This window comes from Daucus carota, chromosome 7, assembly GCF_001625215.2.
Source record: "Daucus carota subsp. sativus chromosome 7, DH1 v3.0, whole genome shotgun sequence".
Taxonomy (NCBI): Eukaryota; Viridiplantae; Streptophyta; class Magnoliopsida; order Apiales; family Apiaceae; genus Daucus; species Daucus carota.
In genome coordinates this window covers 22025789-22043937 of record NC_030387.2, presented here as the reverse complement: position 1 = coordinate 22043937, position 18149 = coordinate 22025789, and the positions used below count along the sequence as shown (strand labels likewise).

General features: G+C 34.2%; 1 protein-coding gene across 1 annotated transcript; it reads right to left on the bottom strand.

Moving 5' to 3' along the window:
• Positions 1-2215: 2215 nt before the first annotated feature.
• Positions 2216-8129, bottom strand: LOC108196315 (RNA polymerase II C-terminal domain phosphatase-like 3). The gene is made up of 12 exons (XM_017363548.2): positions 7156-8129; positions 6903-7035; positions 6707-6762; positions 6550-6610; positions 5063-6469; positions 4039-4620; positions 3805-3951; positions 3427-3695; positions 3227-3338; positions 2884-3141; positions 2729-2775; positions 2216-2632 (listed from the first exon to the last, which is right to left on the bottom strand). The coding sequence occupies exons 1-12, from the start codon at positions 7866-7868 to the stop codon at positions 2569-2571; spliced, it is 3849 nt and encodes a 1282-aa protein (XP_017219037.1). The 5' UTR covers positions 7869-8129; the 3' UTR covers positions 2216-2568.
• Between the last annotated feature and the right edge of the window lie 10020 nt (positions 8130-18149).

The window sequence follows — 18149 nt, the reverse complement described above, 5'->3', positions numbered from 1 at the left end:
ATAAATAATAAATAAACTTAATAAAATCTAAATATATTATCATAAATAGTAGAAGTCATAACCTTTTACTTGGTTTTGGTAACATTCAAAAATAATGTGTAAAATTTTATAAACAATATTTTTACTGCTTGAACTTATATTTCAACGTACTTGTTTGATATTTATGACCACTTCAGTGACGATCTTTGATACCATTTTGAGTTCAGTGACCAATTTGATATATTAAACCCACTTCAGTGACCAATTAGATAATTAACCCTTTTTCTTAACCTGTATAAATAAATAGATGCACTTTTAAAAAGTTAGGAACGCAAATTTTTATTCGGAACTTCTACTTCTTTTCCAAAATTTATTATTAATTTATTTACTTCTTACTTTTAATTCACTTCTTTGCTATAAATAAGAAATCATTTTTTTTTTAAAATCCAAATCAGTTTATTTCTTTTGACTTGTTTTTGTTTTTTCAATAACATTCCTGACCGGACACTTGGATGTTGGATGTGCTGGATTTTCAAGATTTTGATTTAGTTATAAAGTAATTGGGATAAGTCAATGAATGAGTTAGACGACTACAATTCAGTTTTAGCTATATCCGGTATCTACATTTATTTACATTTGGTGAGATAAGATAAGGATAGTGCGAATTGACCCCATCATAATGGTAAGAATTTAAATTTTTTATTTTAGTGTTTTTAAATATTTAACTTGAGTATGTGTAATATATGTCGTTATTGATTAGTTTTCATAATTTGATTTTTGTGATTCGTTTATACTTGGAGCATCTCCAACGGTGTTGGCTATAATCGTTGGCTAAATTGGACCTGTAAGACATTATGTAAAATTTGTTGAACCTGTAGGACATTTTGCTTCAATGGTACTGGCTATATTGGTTGGTTATAATTTAAAAATAGTATGTTATTAATATTTTAAATTGTTAAAATAGAATATATCAGTTCAATATGGTAATAAATGATGTACAATCTTCCTACATATTTTCTTACAGACCTGCAGAGGTTCGACAAATTTAGCCATCCATAGGAGGTTGGCTAAATTTATAGACAACAGCTGATCATGGTTGGAGTTCAGTTTTTGGAGCTGTTGGCTATATCTTTTTATTTTAAGTATGTCAACTCACCTTTTAGCCAAAGGGCTTTAGATGGTTGGAGATGCTCTAAGACTTTATATTACAAATTGTGTTACAGTCTTTTTGATACAAATTGTACCAGACATATTTTGATCCTTACCTTCTTTAAAGCATTAAGAATTCCGGTTATAATACGGAAATTTTCAAGAGGTGACGACATGTTGAACTCAACTTTAATGTATTTAGTAGCACACAAATTAATCTTGGTGACATTATAACCACAAATGTGCATGATTTTTTTTTTTTTTATTGCCGGTTTCTCACAAATCTAGCAAATTCTAGCCTGGCCATCACAATGAATTTAACGTATTAGCCTAAGTCCAAACAGAAGAGAGATGCCACTTTATATCGACGAACTATGCCTATGTTAGGACCAGCCAACAGTATTCATCTTAATAAACAGAAAACAGGCCATCCATTACGTATTCGGCAATCTATATAGCATCTTTTACTTGTACCCAAATTAGTACTGTACTTGATAGATTTCGCAGGAGGCCCTGACTGTCCTTTACTTTATTTATTTTGTTTTTGTTTTGCTGTACAATTCTACCACAAAAGGCACTAGTACGTAACTTCATTTTAGGAATGTTGGAGAGAGTATTGCAAGCCTTTGTTATCCGATCACCAAATCGGAATGAAACATCAATTCTGTCCCATGCCTAGCTAGTTAAAGCCTACTACAGAACTTCAAGCTGCTCATTAAACATCAATTTTACCCCAAATGGACGAGAGAAGTTGAAGGAAAACAAATAGCTACCTTCTCCAACTTTATTACTTATAATCCCTTCACGTGATAATAATTTCTCCATTTTTAGGCATTCTCTTTATTCTAACGTTTCATTTCTTCTTTTAATCTAATTTTTTTTAGCAGGTACATAATCTTTTTCTGCTATATTTGTATTAAGTACAGAGTTTAACCAGATGTCATTAATTTTTTTTTATCTTCACTCATTAATCCCTTTAACTCCCTTGTGAACGAATGAATAAGAAGATGCACTTCTCATCATCCAAAGTAGAAAGGTCAACGAGCTGAAAGGAATTGGCTCATACCCCACATTTACTTTTACGAGCTGAAAGGAATTGGCTCATACCCCACATTTACTTTTGATCAAATACTTGGCAAAGAAATTTAGGCAATTACGGAAAAGCTTCCCAAAACCGGCCCCTTTTTGAGGTTCCTCATTCTTTCACTCCAATCACCTATTATCTATCTTCATATGACAACCAGGTGCATGAAAATTTTATAACTGTGATGTACCATGCAAGTTTTAACATTATCAGAGTCCTGGTTCACTCTGGTTTCTTCACCAACTTGCTCTTGTAATGTGCTTTAAGGTCATTTAAGTTTTCCTGCCTTTTCTCTCCGTTTTTCTTCCTCTTTTTTCAAAAAAAAAAAACAGAAGGAAAAACCCATTGGTAATTTGTTACGGTTTGATGGCAAATTTTTGTTCATCAGCTCTCCGGTACAGCAAAGTTGAAGCTTCCAGCCTGGATCAAGGTTTTGTGCAATTGAACAGGTGATTTATTAATGTAGACTCACTAAAATTATTTGATACTCTTCATATGAAAATTATTATTTCTTACCAGCCAGGATTTACAACAAATTTTCCTGTGTTTAAAGCCCATGTCACCTGTCCCAAAGAATTATGTCAGCTCCAATGCCAATTATATAATTATATTGCTAAAGAAACATGCAGATGCGAGAGGAAAGTTGTGGTGGCAGGAAAGTGCATTATTACCTTGCCAGTCCCTGTTAATAATGCAACAACATGGGTTACATGTTCATCCATCTGAGTTGTGCACACAGCACCAAATTGCTCAGCCATCTGCCACAATGGGTGCATATGAGGATTGGCTTCACCAAGCGGAAACACCCCGCTGAAAAGTATACAGCAACCATCTAAAATTTTGCGTTGCTCTGCAGCAAGTATGTTTCTAACATCAGCTTCATCCAATGATTTACTTGAGAAAAAATTCTGATGTATTCTCTCAATCACCTATTTTTCACAACAAACATATGATCAGGAAACCAAAAAGGTAAGGTATAACATTCTGAAGGCAGGTTAAGCTATAATAACTTACCCCCAAAGAAGATGCGAGAGTCCCACTCTCTGGCCTTTCATCGTGATCAATTTCAAGTAAGGAATTGCCTGAAAGCCCAAATTGACGTCTACTACAAGGAAAATATATGTATCTGCAAAACCAGCATGTTAGAAATCTAACTACACCAATATCCCATATTACTAACGAGTAACGATACAGGCAAAAAGAAACTTCATTACCTCTCCACGGCAATTAAATTAAGTTTATGGTGTGGCCAAACCCTTACTGAATCGTCTATAATTACAACAGCCGACTCCATACCCAAAACCCCCTCCAAATCTTTAGTCTTATGAACCCTGTCATCCCCATCAGAAATATCCCCATAATCACCCTTAGAAATAACTCTACCAGCAAACAGCACTCCTTTAGGATCAAGCACTTTCGCCATCTCTGTGGCATACAGCTTGTTTCCCATAGTATAGAGATGCATCTCGAAAAGCTTACTAGCCTATATGGCAGATAAAAAAATGACTTGTCATAATTAAAATTAATTGAACAATTAAGATCTACAACTTATCAACAAATTATCCATAAAATGACCTGTGTAACACTAATACCTTCTCTAAGAAGTTCCAGACCCCCGGACGTAATTTGGTCCACATTCCCATGTGAGGAAATCGGAAAAGATGCCTATGTGGTTTTTCACGATCCTCTGCCTCTTTCTTCCTCAAAATCTCTTCATGTACAGGGTCTATTTCAGCAAACTGCACCGGTGCATGTTATTTTATTGTATAGAACTACTTAACTAGAGTATGGCCACATTAAACTGATGTACAAAATGTTCACAATACCTTTGCAGAATTCAGGAGAGTGTGATCAAGATCCAAGACAAGGCAGAGCTTACGAGCGGAAAACATTTTGTTCTGTTCTTCAAGCCTCCTTGTCCTTTCCTTCTGTATATCAGCCTTTTGCTTATCATCAAATCCCTGAAATAAATGCTCAACCTCTCTCCACTTGTTCTGAGATTGAAAAGGGCCAGCAGTAACTGCTTCTGATGGTAAGTCACTCTCACCAGTCAAGTGACTTAATACTCCTTTTGAACTCACCAAACTTGGATGAACTTGTACTGGTAGTGATGAAGGAATCTGAGAAGCTGCTGCTGGAGATGTACTTGTTTGGGACACAGACATGATATCAGCAATATTTTTCAAATTTTTGGTGAATAGCTTAGCAATATCGGGTGCTTCGGTGGACTGGGTGGACATAGACTTCAGTTGATCTGGTTTCTGGACATTCTGGTTAACCATATCTTGGGTGGTTGATACTTTTGATGTAGCCTGACCAGACTCCAAATTCCCAATCTTATGAGATACATTATTTTGAAGAACACGGCGAGGGTCACGAGGTTTCATACGAAGTTTCCCAAACTCATCCTGTAAAATATCATCATCATTACAATAAGAAGTTTATTTATATTGCTGGAACTGCAAAATCAGTGAGCAGTTATTTTAAAACCACACAGAAAACTGATTAATAATCCTCTTTATAGGTTTCACATATTATTAGCTCAAGTAAAATACAAACTTCAAACTACCGATAAATCATACTGACTATATAATAATCACCCAACTATATCTTTTGCGCATAAGGACAATTGCAAACTTAGGGAAGTGGTTTAGAATTGTATTTCACAGACATGTATATAAGTTGATAGGTATCTGAGGAACTATACCGAACACAATAACAAAAGAACCAATAGAGCTGCAAACAGTAATGACTAATGAGAATCCCAAGGAAAATTTACAAAAGTACCATGATGATACTGAGTACTGACTATTAAATTCAGACAAATTAAAGGTATGGCTAAATACTCACTGATGAAGTTGTTTGCGGAGCCTGGAGCACTCCAGCTGATCTCTGTTCAGGCATGGGAATTATCGATACAGCAGTGTTAATGCTCGGAAGTGATCCTAACACAGAGTCGGAGCCTAAAGGTTGACTTGTTACTTTGGCAGGATCAACATTCTTCTGTTTGTTCACTTGAAATATATTCATCCATAAAGTTGGATTTACAGCGATATCCTTTAGCAAAGAATTTAAGGATGCTGTGGCATTTCCCCCCATTACTGGGGTGTGCTGGGGTTCCATGCCTGTGCCACTGAGTGTACTGCTAACATTCCCAGAAGACACCAATGAATTCTCAATATTCCTAGGCTGACTTCCTTTATCATCAACCAAGCAGGCAGTACCTGTAACATGCAATCCAGCTGTACCTCTGTCTTCTAACCAACCACCATATCCTGAGAGGGATTCTACAAAACCACTGGCTCGAGAATCTGACATCTCATATTTCTGCCTTTTCAATGCAGGACCATCCAAAGTCGACTCTTGAACAATCTTCTGTTTTCTTGCATTTGTCACTAAGCCTGGGGGAACTACTACAGATCCAGTATTTGGAAATGGTATATTCTGTCGATTGAGATCCATAGAAGTAACATTTGAATTGGCAAGACGGAGACGGGGATCTCTACTTTTTGCTAAACTTCTGACCGCAGAATTAGTCACACGATCCAAAGGAATAGCATTACTAGGGTTCATTACACCTTGTCTTCTGGAATTGTCCATTTGAGGAATAGAATTAATAGTTTGTGCTAAAGTTGATGCATTAACAACATTTGGCAGAGGTGAAGAGCTTGAAATCTCCTCACCAGTATCCCCGTCTCCAGTGTCACTCTCGTCTGAAGGGGTTGGGCTTGGAAGCCTGTTAGTCACAAGAAATGAGTTTCGACCAAATTTCTGTTGATAAGTAGAAAAAGCTTTAAGGGCATCGGTTCCATAAGACTGCACTACAGGAGTTTGTGTATCGACAACTGGTCTTGGAACAGGCCAATCTGGTCTCAATTTTCCATTGCCATAAGAAGGTGCCTTTTCTGAGGAAAACAATGGTGGGGTCTCTCTTGTAGGTGAGGGGAGACTGTCTGCATCATGATCCTTATGAAGATCTAGCAAAGGGAGCATTGCTCCTCTGCTCTTAAAACTAGCTACCCCTGTCCTTGACATATCCAACATGTGGAAATCATTTTGATATGGAGAATCTACAGGCATGGATTCTAGTACACACTTCTTTAAAGAAATCGAATTTTCACTGGCATTAAGTGCAGAAACATTAGACTCCCTATGTTCCACTGACTGAATTGTATCAAATTGTATCTCTTCGCCAGTAACAGTGACTCTGACACTTAAAGGCATAACAGAAGCCAGAGATGAAATTATAGCCTCAATCTGTGACAAGGGCACAATGTTAATTCTATCAAAAATAGATAAGATGATATACAGTAATAATATCGTCACTGAAGCAATACCTCTGTCATCTGCTCCGAAGAAAAAATAGAAGGCTTTTGATTAGTTATATGAGCAAACAACCTGGAAGCCACGTATTGTATTAAAAAAAGGCTATCATAACAGTTATAAGGAGCAAACAAGTAGCCGTATACACAGCGCAATAAGCACAAATAGAACCTTGATAATACGTCTTTATTCTGCTCCTTCAGGTTTTGGCTCATGGAGAGGAACGCCTGCAATGTACCAAGTCTTAGTTTCCAAAAGCAACCACTCCCTTTACTTCTATGTGGATCATTTTACTTAACCATGACTAACGATTGGGAAAACAAAAAAAAGTAACTTGTAATATACGCAGATATATGAATCATCTTACTTGCTTGACACTTTGAATTACAGCAAATGCTTTGTAAATTAAGGCATCCTTCTGAGATACAGAATCATCCGAGTGGAGATTCCTTAAGCTGTCCAACAAGTTTTGTAGTCTGGAACAGACTTCAGAGTATGATCTATAACAGACAAAACATAGAAATTTGAGACTAATTTACTATATATACACATATATACTGAAAAATGAAAAGGGGAGAAACTTGAGGATGTACAACAGTCGGGGAAACACGGGAACTCACTTGTCTCCATCATTTAAAGCCAGAGCCTCTAGATCGCGGGAAATTAAATGAAGCTGCTTCTCCAGCAGCGCAGCATCACAATTAACACGATCATCATTCAAAGCAGACTCCACATTATTAGCAGCTACTAATTGATCATTGTTCAAAGAAGCAGGCTCAAGCTCAGAATCTAAGTCAATCTCACCTTCCTCCAGTTCCCCCTCCTCCATCTCATCATCGTCATCATCAACCTGAATGACAACCTTGGCACCCTCTTTCGCAGTACCATTCCGATCAAGGGAAGCATGGGAGTTGTTATTATTCTTATTATTACTGGCATTATCGTCATCATCGGAACTAATGTTCCTAAAACTGGAAACCAAATAGTGATCAAGAGGCTTATTGTTAACAGCCTGAGCCCAGGCGATATTATAGAGACCGGAAGCATAACCATTGGATATCTTGTAATTACTACTAGTCTGATTATGATAATTATTCTGATACTTGTAAAGATCCTGCATAGTCCAAACCCTAGATGACGGATTAGCAGCAGCAGCCGCAGCAGCACCTTCCTTATCTTTCTTCTTCTTCTCTTCATCGGCGTCGCCTTTCGAGAAGTCCTTCTCACTAATCTCCTCCACCGAACACGAATCCGATATCTCACCTTCCTCTACATCTATGTCTTCAACCTTCTTCGAAACAACACCACCACGCTCTTCTTCTTTCTCGCTCATTCTCTCTCTCTGTTCTCTTTTCTCTCTCTATCTCTCTCTCTCAATCTCTCTCAATTCAAATTTAACAAACAAAACAGTCAAATTCAACACAAAAAGGAAAGAGAAAACACAGATCTGATATATTATCGGTGAATGAATTGACAAGAGATTAAATGGATCTAGTTGGATCGGATAATTATATTCCAATTACTATTACTATTACCCTAATTCTCGATTCCAATTGGGACGAGGACGACCCAGAGACCACACGAGACGCCGTTGAGAAGTGAAAATTTGGTTTTTATTATTCATCATAAAGTTAGAGCATCTCCAACCATCTAAAGCCATCGGCTAAAAAGTGAGTTGGCATACTTAAAATAAAAAAAATAGCCAACAGCTCCAAAATCTCAACTCCAACCATGCTCACCTGTTGTCTATAAATTTAGCCAACCTCCTATGGATGGCTAAATTTGTCGAACCTCTACAGGTCTGTAAGAAAATCGGTAGGAAAATTGTACATCATTTATTACCATATTGAACTGATATATTCTATTTTAACAATTTAAAATATTAATAACATACTATTTTTAAATTATAGCCAACCAATATAGCCAGTACCATTGAAGCAAAATGTGTTACAGGTTCAGCAAATTTTACATAATGTCTTACAGATCCAATTTAGCCAACGATTATAGCCAACGCTGTTGGAGATGCTCTTATATCCTGCGTATATATATGACTAACAAATCTCGGATGTGAGGCCTCGCTTTAATCTTCTCCGTTCATTCCTCCACCTCACTCATCCATCATCAATACCATACCATAAAAATAATTCCCAAATCTTGCTTCCATTACTTTTAATTTTTTTTATATTTACTATTCAAGAACTCTGTTCTAAAAGTCGGTGATTAATCATAATTAGTCACCTATTGATCCCTGTTCCGTAGCTCGCCGAACTGATTAAATCTCCGATTAATCACTGATTAATCCGATTATTCCCCGATCAATTCAATTAATCACCGATTAATCTTTGTTCCGTGACTGCACCGATTAAGTCCGATTCCCGATTTTTACAACACTGTTCAAATAAATAATCTCAAATACTCCTATTTTGATTGTTGATCGGAATTCACATGTTCTCAATATATACGTATCAATATATATATATATATATACACACACACACACTAGTATGTTTGCCCGCGTTGCGGGTGGATCAATTAAATTTTGTTCCCAACAGGACAATAGAATTTTATATTTATAAAATAAAGTTTTTTCCTATGTAAATTAATTAAATTAAATTAATTAATTGATAAGTAATTTCTATTTTAATAAACCCCTTTTTTTTTATAAGATTGTTTTATCTTGCCTTTTTTTTTTCCTTTGTATTTGTGTAGATAAATACTTGTTTGCGAATATTTTTTTTGTTGAAATGTAAAGAATTTAATATTTATATTTATTGACAATAATAAAAAATTAATTAAATAAGCTTGTAATGTTTGAATAGTAAATATAATATCTTTGCTCTCAACTATTTTCTTTTTGAAAAGAAAAATATCATTATTTTTTAAAAGTGTTCAAAATATAAATTGACTATATATATTTTTTTTTAAAAGAAGTAATGCTTTCATGCTACACATGGCAAATATGATTTTTCTACAATGATATTTTGGTTCAATTTTTTTAATATTTGTTTTGTAATTGGATATATAAATATTTTACCACAAAAAGAATTACAGATATCATATCAATCTATTACAATAATACCAAGGGAATACATTATCATTGTGGCAGTTTAATAAAGGGGAATTATCTTGTATATTATTTTTTCAATCTTATTTTCAAAAATACTAACTTCTCCAATCTTATTTTCAAATCTCTAAAATATTTTCAAAAATACTACCTTTTTGAAAATATTTTCCAAAAATACGGTGGTTGCATATGCAACCATATATGCAACTACAAATCCTGATTTCAAGTTTCAGTTTTTAAATGTCATTTTCGACCTCATATTTGGAATCTCTCTCTCTCTCTCTCTCTCTCTATATATATATATATATATATATATATATATATATATATATATATATATATATATATATATATATATATATCGACTTCGCCAGGGGCACACCATACATCCGTTGCAACTTATAGTTTTCAGTTGCATTTAGTTGCATATGAGGTTGCATTCAGTTGATTTTATTGCAATCTAATGGCCCCGCCAGGGGCACCAATACTTCAGTTGGAACTTACAGTTTTCAGTTGCATTTAGTTGCATATATGGTTGCATATGAGGTTGTATTCAGTTGATTCTATTGTAATCTAATGGCCCCGCCAGGGGCACCCATACATCAGTTGCAACTTACAGTTTTCCGTTGCATATGAGGTTGCACGCAACCTCATATGCAACCTCATATGCAACTAAATGCAACTGAAAACTGTAAGTTCCAACTTAAGTATTGGTGCCCCTGGCGGGACCATTAGATTGCAATAGAATCAACTGAATGCAACCTCATATGCAACTAAATGCAACCTCATATGCAACTAAATGCAACTGAAAACTGTAAGTTGCAACGGATGTATGGTGTGCCCCTGGCGGGGTCATTAGATTGCAATAGAATCAACTGAATGCAACCATATGCAACTGAATACAACCATATGCAACTATATATGCAACTGAATTCCTGATTTCGAGTTCCAGTTTTCAAATGTCATTTTCGACCTCATATTTGAAATCGATATATATATATATATATATATATATATATATATATCGATTCCAACGATGAGGTCGAAAATGACATTTGAAATCTGAAACTGGAAATCAGGATTTGTAGTTGCATATATGGTTGCATATGCAACTACAGTATTTTTGAAAATATTTTAGTGAATGTAGTATTTTTGAAAATAAGATTGGATAAGGTAGTATTTTTGAAAATAAGATTGAAAACGTGATTATGAATAAAAAAAGCCCATTAATAAAAGCTATAATGTCCTCATGAATGTGTGCCTGAATATTATCACACCTAATAAGCAACTTCTATGGTCCTGGTGGAAGTGTCTGAACAGGGCCGTGAAATTTTGATCCCCCAGTTGCTTCTAAATGGTGAAACCAAAAACAGGATGACATAGCAGTGATAGTGAGAAATATTGCTGTAAGAAAGATTTATAAAGTTTGATTACAGTATATAAATATTTGAACTTATACTTCTAAACCTGAGACTTTGGAGTTAAGTAACCTGCAACTTATTTATAGTAGCAGACCAATTAACATATAATAGCTTTAACATTCTTATTCAATTCAGAAAGTATTAACATTGATACACTATAAGTTCAGTGCAAAGGTAGTGTTATGCTTAACGTAGCAGACAAAATAGACTTGGTTTAGACAAATTTGTTGAGATACTCGTCCACAGTTGTGTATTTGACATCAGGATAATGTTAGGATAATGTCGGAAGCCTCCACAACAAATGAAGGTTCAGTTTCAAAGCTGGTATGATCTCCCTTCACAAATGCACAATGACTGATAGATAGCAGCACATTGATCGGAGGGGATTCTACAAAGAGTTTAACATAAGGACAAAAAAACTTGGTTAACAACTTTGCCAGGATCAGTAAGATAATGGTCAATTATTATAATAATGTGAAGCAAAATTTTTTTAAAAATTCCTCACCTTCAATGTCCTTCAGGACTTGCTCTTCTGGAACATATATCTTCTCAAGAGTTTTGCCTATATTTTTCTCCCACAAAAACAGAACATCATTGAAAGAACGTGTGTTGTGGGGAGACCTTACATAGAGAATTTTGTTCAAGGTCCTCGGGTCATCTACAGCTTTTATAGTGTAGGTTGCAATGTCTTTTCCTTGTTAAATGCCACTATGCATTCAGACCCAAACTGGTGTTAAGCCTTCTGCAACTTTCTAATAAAGCTTTTATAGTGTAAGCATTTAGCAAGTATATATGTTCAGTTCGAAATGGTTCAGTGGAGTGAAAGATATTTTGCATTCTATACCTTTTAGAATGCCGTCGCCTAATGTGATTGCTTTATCTCTTGGAGGAGTTGTGGCTCCAGGCTGTGCGTTGGAGGAGTTGTGGCTCCAGGCGGAGCTCAATCATCCTTATATTTTCTGACTATCCATCACTTCAGAAGAAATACACAAAATTAGCAAATTCAAATATGTAAATCAAAACATATGGAACAAAAAGAATGAAACAAATCATCTGTAGATAAAAATGAAACGTAAAAAAGGAAAAGAGAGGGAAAAAAGCAGCACATTCAACAATTGTGTTTGTTTATGAAAACAAAGAATTAATACACACCGTACACACATCCTATAAACAACAAAGTAGCAAAACAAAGAAAATAGGTGAAAGTGTGGCCTTTTTTCTCAAACATCCCAGCTTTCACCAGCACAGAAGCAAGTTTCCTGTAATATTTTGATACAGCAGACACATTATAATCTTTGATATGGTAACCATTAAAAAACTTGTCAAGACAGCCCCAAACATTAGTGGGATGAATGCATCAGTCACATCCTGGCCAGCTTAGTCAAACAATGGATTTATATATAATGTGTATATCTACTTACTTGCGCATGTTCTTACCCCCTTTAAAGTTGACATTTTATTAAAATAAATATTGTGAGATATATATATACATATTTCCAACAAAGTTTAAATAATACAAACAAATAGTATAAATTTAAGGTTCTTATTACTTAAGCAAACCTTTAATTTGTTAGCTACAAAATTATTTATAGGAATATGTTGGCTCACTGAACTTCTCCACGATGTCTTCTCCTTGAATTTAAAAAATCTGAACGGAAAACTTCTTTTTGCTTTGAATTCTAAGAACTATAGCTTGTAATGGTCATCCTTGTGCCTCATTAGCCTACATATATGATGCAGACATAAATAAGCACAAATAACAAATTAGAACACTTACATTTACATATTTGTCTTTGTCTCTTAGACATTTTGCTTCGCTTCCCTAAGATGCAGAGACATTGGATGTGGATTATATATAAATATATCAAGTACGGAAGACTTTCATGTAAAGCTAGAATTGATTTTGTAGCGTTATCTTGTATTCTCTTGAGTGTGGCGACACACCAAAACAATATTTTTCATTATTGGCTTGACATTGGTGCTGCTTCTATCTATATTATGGGTTTGCGACAATTGCACACTAACTTGTAGCTTCCACTTTCCTCCAAGCATAGTTATTGAAAATCAAATTTGTCTGGGGTGAAGGATCACACTGTAACTATATGTTTCTTCCTGCCACTTTACTTAAAAATTACAGCTAACACCTAATATAATTATAGCAGCAACTTCAAAAATGAATATAGGAAACTCCCTATATCACATAATTCAAATGACAGAACTGATATTATACTTACATATCACATACTTTCTTCAATGATATTGTGTGTATAAATGATATTAAACAGTACTCAGTATATCTAGATTATAATCATAAGGTGTCTAACCTGTATATATATTCCATATGTGATGTTCCAGATACAGAGTTGAAAGTTTGCTGAATTTAGACAAATCTTTAGGAATTTTAATAATAAAGAAAATGTAATTGAGACTTGAAAATTTGCTGAATATCTTGAAGCTGTCAACACTATGCAAAACAGTAGAAATCTATAATTTCTAATTCTTGAAACATTATCTGAACTATCTACAAAGCAATTTACAATGTACATTATTGAGCAAGATAAAATGATCAGTGAATTTATATTTAAAAAATATCAAAATAAATAATCTCTTAAAAAAAGTGATAGCAATTTATCTAGAGGAGGCACTGCTAAACTCACATTGTTTTTAACTGCATTAAACTTGGTTGAATCACAGGACTCCATTATGCTAAAATAAAGTTGAGTAATTTGAGAAGAAGAAGATGAAAATGTGTCTCTTAAACCTCAATCTGCGAAGAGTATACATGCAAAAGTCAGGTCAGTGTCAAAACTGTTTCAAAATGTATTTACTCTATTGATCAAGTATTGTTTTTCTTTGTTGATTAATTATGGATCAAGTTAAAGGCAGTTGTGTGACAAAATTTGGAATGGCTAGAATCCAAATGTTTTATTTCTATACTTGACCTTTTACTGCAGAATTATAATAGCACTTTGCAGACAATTCCATCCTCACCTAAGCCAGTATATTATGGTGTGAATCATGGTGCAATGGTGTCGCCGTTCCAGCAGGACCAAACCAAGCATTAATCGGCCTAAGCTCCCTTCCACCAGTGTAACAGTAGTCTGGGACAGTAATGCCCTTATGTAGCTTGGGTATCTACATTAATAATTATATAAAAAAAAGGTGAGACTACAGACTGAAGTACCTGACTTACAGGTACTGCTAGAATTCTATACAACAGCTTATACATTTCAGAGGATATGCATGTAGAAAATTGTGATATTAGATCCATGTAGTGTCCTAAACTGATAATGCAGAAAATAAGATATCAATCTTACGTAAGACATGAAAAATGCCATCAACCGCACGAATGTGAGACATGTTATTGTTTCCAAGTCCTTTACCTTCATGGGCGCCTTTAACCAGCCCAGCAATATCATGGATTTTTAGAAAAGCTGCTACCTGATAGAGTGAATATAGTTGATCAAAAGGAAACTTGAGCTGACTAATTATAGTCTAACCACACAATAAATTGGTAACTAAAATTTGTCATGTAAACAATAGGTACCGAATGCATTGGCGGACCTCACTGCTTGGTTTATATATTTGTACTTTATAGTAAATAGCTTATGTCATCTGATACGCATACAATTCATTCTGTTAACAATCATCTGATCATTCTCACACATGCACAAATCTGATGGCTAAATATGAAACCACAAAGCACAGCCGCATTTGGAAAACAGACATACTAATGGATAATGATCCCTGTATCAGAAGCCACATTCCCACGTATAGGAATAAAAGTTAAATAAGCTTGTAATGGTTTAATAAAATATGTTCATTTGGCCATAAAATGAAATTTATTTTTCTCCGATTTTTTAGAAATGAAATTTGTTATAAACTGTAATAACAGGAATCAAGTAAATAGAAATTTATCAAAAACATGAATCAAGAAAGAAATCAAGCAAAAAGAAATTTTCAGTGTTATGTGGCTGAAGCTTTTTGTGCAAATGAAAATCCAGCTACATATTAACTTAGGCCAAATTCTTTAAATATAATTCCTTTAATTTTTTTCACAACGAAAGGAGGCATTTCAGATTAGACTAATAAGGTGGAAAACAGTCAATGAATTACAAAATTGAATAAATCAACATTTCTACACACTCACAGTCACAAACAACCTCTTTTTTTTTTAAACACATCACCATATTTTCAAGTTGTAAAGTGAATCAATTCATTATAAGAGGCGACACAAAATTAATCATTAAATTAAATGAATTAAATTAATAGATGAAATAATCTGGAACAAACTCATGGGTTGTTATGTGGTCAGAATTAACATGGCCAAATTGAAACCCATCTTTACCTAATTAAAAAATACGGGCAAAGAAAACTAATTACAGGAGCAAACAACAAATAGAGAACAAAGTCTCATACAAAATTATAATAGGTAGAGGTATCAAAAACAGAGATGGGTCACAGAAAATTACCCAACTGTGGAGGCGTCGATTTGGGGGTACTCCGTTCCAACTCCGGAGCCAGCCACTTAAGATTACCCATCTCCGAAGAATCCATCAATTACGAATCTAAGAAGACAATCAAAAGAAGATAAGAGTTTTGTGCAAAAATTACAAATCAAATACTACAAAAACGAATAATTGATACAACGAATGGAGTATTTTGGATTACACTAAAACGCAGCAAAGAACTGAACGGGGAAGAAGCTTTACCCGCTGCAGTTTGAATTAAATTTGAAAGTTTGAAATGTATAACACGAATTAGGGCGAGAGAGTGACAGAGGGAGGGATGAGCAGCACGTGGAATACGGGAGAGAAAGAACGGTTTTGATGGCGAGATCGTATGTATGCCGTATGTATGTTGTGATGTTTTTGTAATAGAAGTGTATAAGCATGGGTCAAATAGTCATTTCAATGGTATTTTGGCAACAGGTTTTATAATATAGATAGATAGATATAAACCTATATATATATATATATATATATATATATATATATATATATATATATATATATATAGGGTGCTAATCCTGTACAAACTGTTTTATTGTACAAACTACAAACTAGGCCCAACCCGACAACTTAGCTCTCGGCCCAGTTAGCGTTCGGCCCACTTTCTGATTATAACACGACTACGACTAGTCTAAAAAACAAAAAAAGAAATTTAAGTACAGACAGAAGAAACTATAGACACGCATATAGACACAAAACAGTTACACTCATCGCTCTTACTGTTCATCTCTCTCAAACACAAGGTATAATCACTGCTAAACTTGCTTCTAATCTTCAATTTCTCGCCGTTTTTGCAATTATTACATGTTTAACTCTCTCGTTTTCAACATATTTTGCAAAAACAGGGGAAATCGCAGTGGAGATCAGCCTCGTACTCAATCGGAACGATATCAGCTTCAAATTCTTCAAATAGGTACAATACTACATTCCGAGTCTCGTATTGTAGTTATAACCTTGTTATTTTGTGATTGCATGTTAGTACGAGTCAGTTTTTTAGGGTTTTAGTAATTGATCTTATGAAAAACTAACATATAATGTTTATGTGTTCTCATAGCAGCAACTAGTTGTGTATATAACTCTGAAAGCAAAAAATTATGGCTAGGACTAAAGGAGGTATGTTATTTAGGGTTTTGTAATTTTTTGTTTTTATTTTGCTAAATTTGTGCTGTTATTACTGCTCTTATTTATGTAGACATTGTTTCCTCTGTGATTTGTATTATATATGATTTATGATTTGATTTCGTGTTGATTACTGATTAGAGTTTATAATGTTTATGATTTATGATTACTGATTAGAGTTTACGATTAGAGTTTATGATTAGAAATGTTTATGATTAGAGTTTATAAAGTTTATGATTAGAAATGTTTATGATTAGAGTTTATAATGTTTATGATTAGAAATGGGTAATGAAATGCACATGGACATGATAGTATGATACTGTATGGTAGATGCTGATAACAAGTATTCAGATATTACTTGTTACTCCTAAAAAAATTATGATGACATGTATACAGAAATGATTATGTAGAGATAATCCTGAGTATCTAAATCATAGAAGATTGCAAAGAGCTGTGATTAAATAACAGAAATTAGCCTTGATCCTATCATATGGATCATATTGTGCAAGAATGACCAGAAACTCTTTACTTGAGTTTAAGCTAGAATGAGGAATTTACCATATACTAAACTTGTTAAACCTGCTAAGTGCTTTGTACTGAATAAGAAAAAGAAGTCAAACCACTCACTGCAATCTGGCTCTAGAAGCCAAAGCCAAAGTGCCAAACGTTAGAGATATTTTCAAGACTAACAGAACTGGACTTAAATTTACTTGACCAGGTTAAGGCCATGACATGGTTCGGGATAATTATATATGTCAAATAAAGTTGAGTTAAGCAAATGTATGTATGGGTATAGTAGCAAGATGCTCAAGATTTTGTGTATGATTGTACAGATACAGTGAAAAATTCAAGATATAGTCAGATAAATTCTTGAGACTGACTAATATGCATGTACATACTAATAGATTCTTGAGTCTGGTTGATACATTAGAGCTGTGTACGTATGTATAATTGTGTAGTTAGCTGCATATATTGTACTCTAGTTAGCTGCATACTCTGTAGTTAGCTAAATATAGTCATAAATAAAAAACATGATACAAGTGCAGCTAGATATAGTACTCTTTATGTATAATTTGTGATTGATGTATAAAATATTAATGGTTGATGCTTTATAAATTAGAGATTAATGCCTAATATAATTGTGTTTGCAGATGTATGCTAATATAAAATATTAATATAATTGTGTTTGTAGATGCCTAATATAAAAATATTAATGGTTGATGCTTTATAAATTAGTGATTAATGCCTAACATAACATTAGACCTGTGTACATGTGTATAATTGTGTTTGCAGATGTATGCTAGGAAATAAATGGTGGGGGATTTATTGTTCTGTGTTGTGCATAAAATCCTTCGTTTCTCTTGTGTGTCAAGTATATATGGTTAGTAACTCTCTTCATGTCCACATTGCATATAATACTATTATGGTACATCTCTGTTCATATCTAGATAGCATTAAGTTGCATCTAGCCACGTATCCCTCTGGTCACGTATCAATAA

Bases quoted from the DNA above. Each gene is read 5' to 3' on its own strand.
- LOC108196315 (XM_017363548.2), bottom strand. From the start codon at position 7,868: ATGAGCGAGAAAGAAGAAGAGCGTGGTGGTGTTGTTTCGAAGAAGGTT. The intron at 6,611-6,706 runs GTTCTATTTGTG...CGTGGCTTCCAG, and splicing joins AATAAAGACGTATTATCAAG to GTTGTTTGCTCATATAACTA. The intron at 3,339-3,426 runs GTAATGAAGTTT...CTGGTTTTGCAG, and splicing joins AATTTAATTGCCGTGGAGAG to ATACATATATTTTCCTTGTA.